Below are 2,305 nucleotides of genomic sequence, written 5' to 3'. Positions count from 1 at the left end.
TAATATTTTTAGTAAGAATAGCTGCTTTTCCATTAGATGACCCATCTGTAAATATATTACAAGTTGTTTGCAAAGGTTTATTTTTACAAAGCACTGGAAAGATAACTGGGTGCTTGGACATGAATTGAATATAGGACTGGAAGGCATATGATGCAATACCTGACCTGAATAGCTGCCTAAAGCTATCTGCCAATCTGTATCGAAGCCTACCAAAGAATCCAATTGCTCTTTTGAATATGGTACAATAATCTCTTGTGGCTCCTGACCAAACAGTTCTATGCTTCGTTTGCATCCCTTGACAATCAAACTAGCTACAAGCCCAGGATATGGGGCCACAACCTTTTTAGCAGTTGCAGGCAAATGAATCCACTCTAGGGGTCTGTTTTGCCAAAACACTCCTGTGGGAGCCACCGCTGTGGGAAGCAGTATCAACTGCCAACTTTTTGCATAATCTAGTCTGAGACCCTGAGACTGTCACAAAGCCTGTTCGACCCGGGCCAAGGCCCCTTTTGCCTCAGGAGTTAGAGCTCTAGGTGAAGAAGGATCAGCATCTCCTTGCAATATATTAAACAGAGGCTTCAATTCTGCAGTAGTTAATCTTAAAAAAGGCCTGATCCAATTAATATCTCCCAATAATTTTTGGAAATCATTTAAAGTATTTAAGTGGTCAGTCCTCAGCTGTAAAGGCTGATGAGTGACTGTTTCTGAATTTAAGAGTCTGCCTAAATAGGTTATTGGAGGATTAACTTGAATCTTTTCTGGAGCAATTTTAAGTCCCTCACTCTGTAAAGCTTCCTCTAATTTTTGCAGAGCTTCTTGCAAAATAACTCTATCTGCATATGCCAAAAGTATATCATCCATATAATGTATCAAATAAACTTCAGGATATTGGCTTCTAACACTTTGAATTGCTTTATCCACAAACTTTTGACAAAGTGTAGGACTATTTTTCATTCCCTGAGGAAGTACTTTCCATTGATATCTCTGATAGGGCTGTTTAAAATTCATTGAAGGTAGGCTAAATGCAAACCTCTTCCTATCCTGTATAGTCAGAGGGATGGTGAAAAAACAATCCTGCAAATCTATAACTATCACATTGTACCCTTTTGGGACAGCAACCAGGGAAGGCAGTCCCAGTTGCAGAGCCCCCATATCTTCCATGGTAGCGTTTATTGCTCTAAGGTCCTGCAGCAATCTCCATTTCCCAGATTTCTTTTTTAAAACAAATATAGGGGTATTCCAAGGGCTATTAGAGGGTTCTATATGCCCTGCCTCAAGTTGTTCTTGTACTAAGGCTGTGGCTGCTGACAGTTTTTCTGATGTTAACGGCCATTGTTCAACCCATACTGGGGTTTCTGATTTCCAGGTAATGGGGTCAGCAGTACGAACAATGGCCTCCATTATAAATTTGCATATCCTAAGCCCAATCATTGATTATTATTATTTTTTTTTTTTAATTTTGTTACATAAATTAACCCATTTATTATAGGCTAGCAACATTATCAAATGGTGGTGCTTCTACTGGTCCTTCAATTCCTTCAGTCTTCTGATGGCAGACTTTACTGTGACAGCAGAAGTGGTGTTGTAGGTCCAGGCACCACCAGCTACTGTTTTCATGCAGGAACCACAGTGCCAAATGCCCACAGCTCTTCTCTTCATCTTGGTTTTGCCACAGAAGGAGCAGGTATACTTGGCGTGCTGGCTGATTTCAATTTTCTTCACCATTTTCCTGAGGGAGGCACCATAACGGGTCCCGTATTTGCCCACGATTCCGACCTTCTTGGTGCGTTTCGCCATGTTAACGCAACCTAGATCCGAGCCCAAGAGTCCAATCGTTGATTATTAACTTGTAGTTCTACAGGGTATAACCTGCCCTGCTGGTTTTTTCCTAACCCTTTCTGAGGATCATATTTCATTTGCAGCATTTGAGCTGATACTTTTTCATCTGGGCTATACAACAAAATTCCCATTTGGGCTAAAATATCTCATCCCCATAATGTGAGGGGGAGAGAAGATATTACATAAGGCTGGAAGGTGCCCTGCTGACCTTCTTCTTCTTGCCAAGATAACATTTTTGAGCATTTTTGAGCTTTTCACCACCGAGGGTGCTTTCCCTAGACCCACAAGTTCATTAGCCGTGGTTTGTGTGGGCCAAGAATTAGGCCAGTCTTTGCCAGCTATGCAGGAAACGTCTGCTCCAGTGTCCAGCAATCCTACCACGTTTTTACCATTAACCTTTAATGTTTTCATAGGTCTTTTCTGGGTAATTTCTTGTACCCAGAATACAAGGTCACTAGAGCCAAAT

The 2,305-nt window shown here is 41.3% G+C and overlaps 1 protein-coding gene across 1 annotated transcript; it reads right to left on the bottom strand.

Annotated features, from left to right (window-relative positions):
• Positions 1–1,434: 1,434 nt before the first annotated feature.
• On the bottom strand, positions 1,435–1,825 carry LOC139034094 (large ribosomal subunit protein eL43). The gene has a single exon (XM_070464448.1). It carries the CDS (start codon positions 1,795–1,797, stop codon positions 1,519–1,521), a length of 279 nt encoding a protein of 92 aa, XP_070320549.1. The 5' UTR covers positions 1,798–1,825; the 3' UTR covers positions 1,435–1,518.
• Between the last annotated feature and the right edge of the window lie 480 nt (positions 1,826–2,305).

The sequence above is a fragment of the Odocoileus virginianus genome, unplaced genomic scaffold, assembly GCF_023699985.2.
Source record: "Odocoileus virginianus isolate 20LAN1187 ecotype Illinois unplaced genomic scaffold, Ovbor_1.2 Unplaced_Contig_23, whole genome shotgun sequence".
Lineage (NCBI taxonomy): Eukaryota > Metazoa > Chordata > Mammalia > Artiodactyla > Cervidae > Odocoileus > Odocoileus virginianus.
The sequence above is the reverse complement of the archived record's forward strand: the minus strand, read 5'-3'. Positions and strand labels throughout refer to the sequence as shown.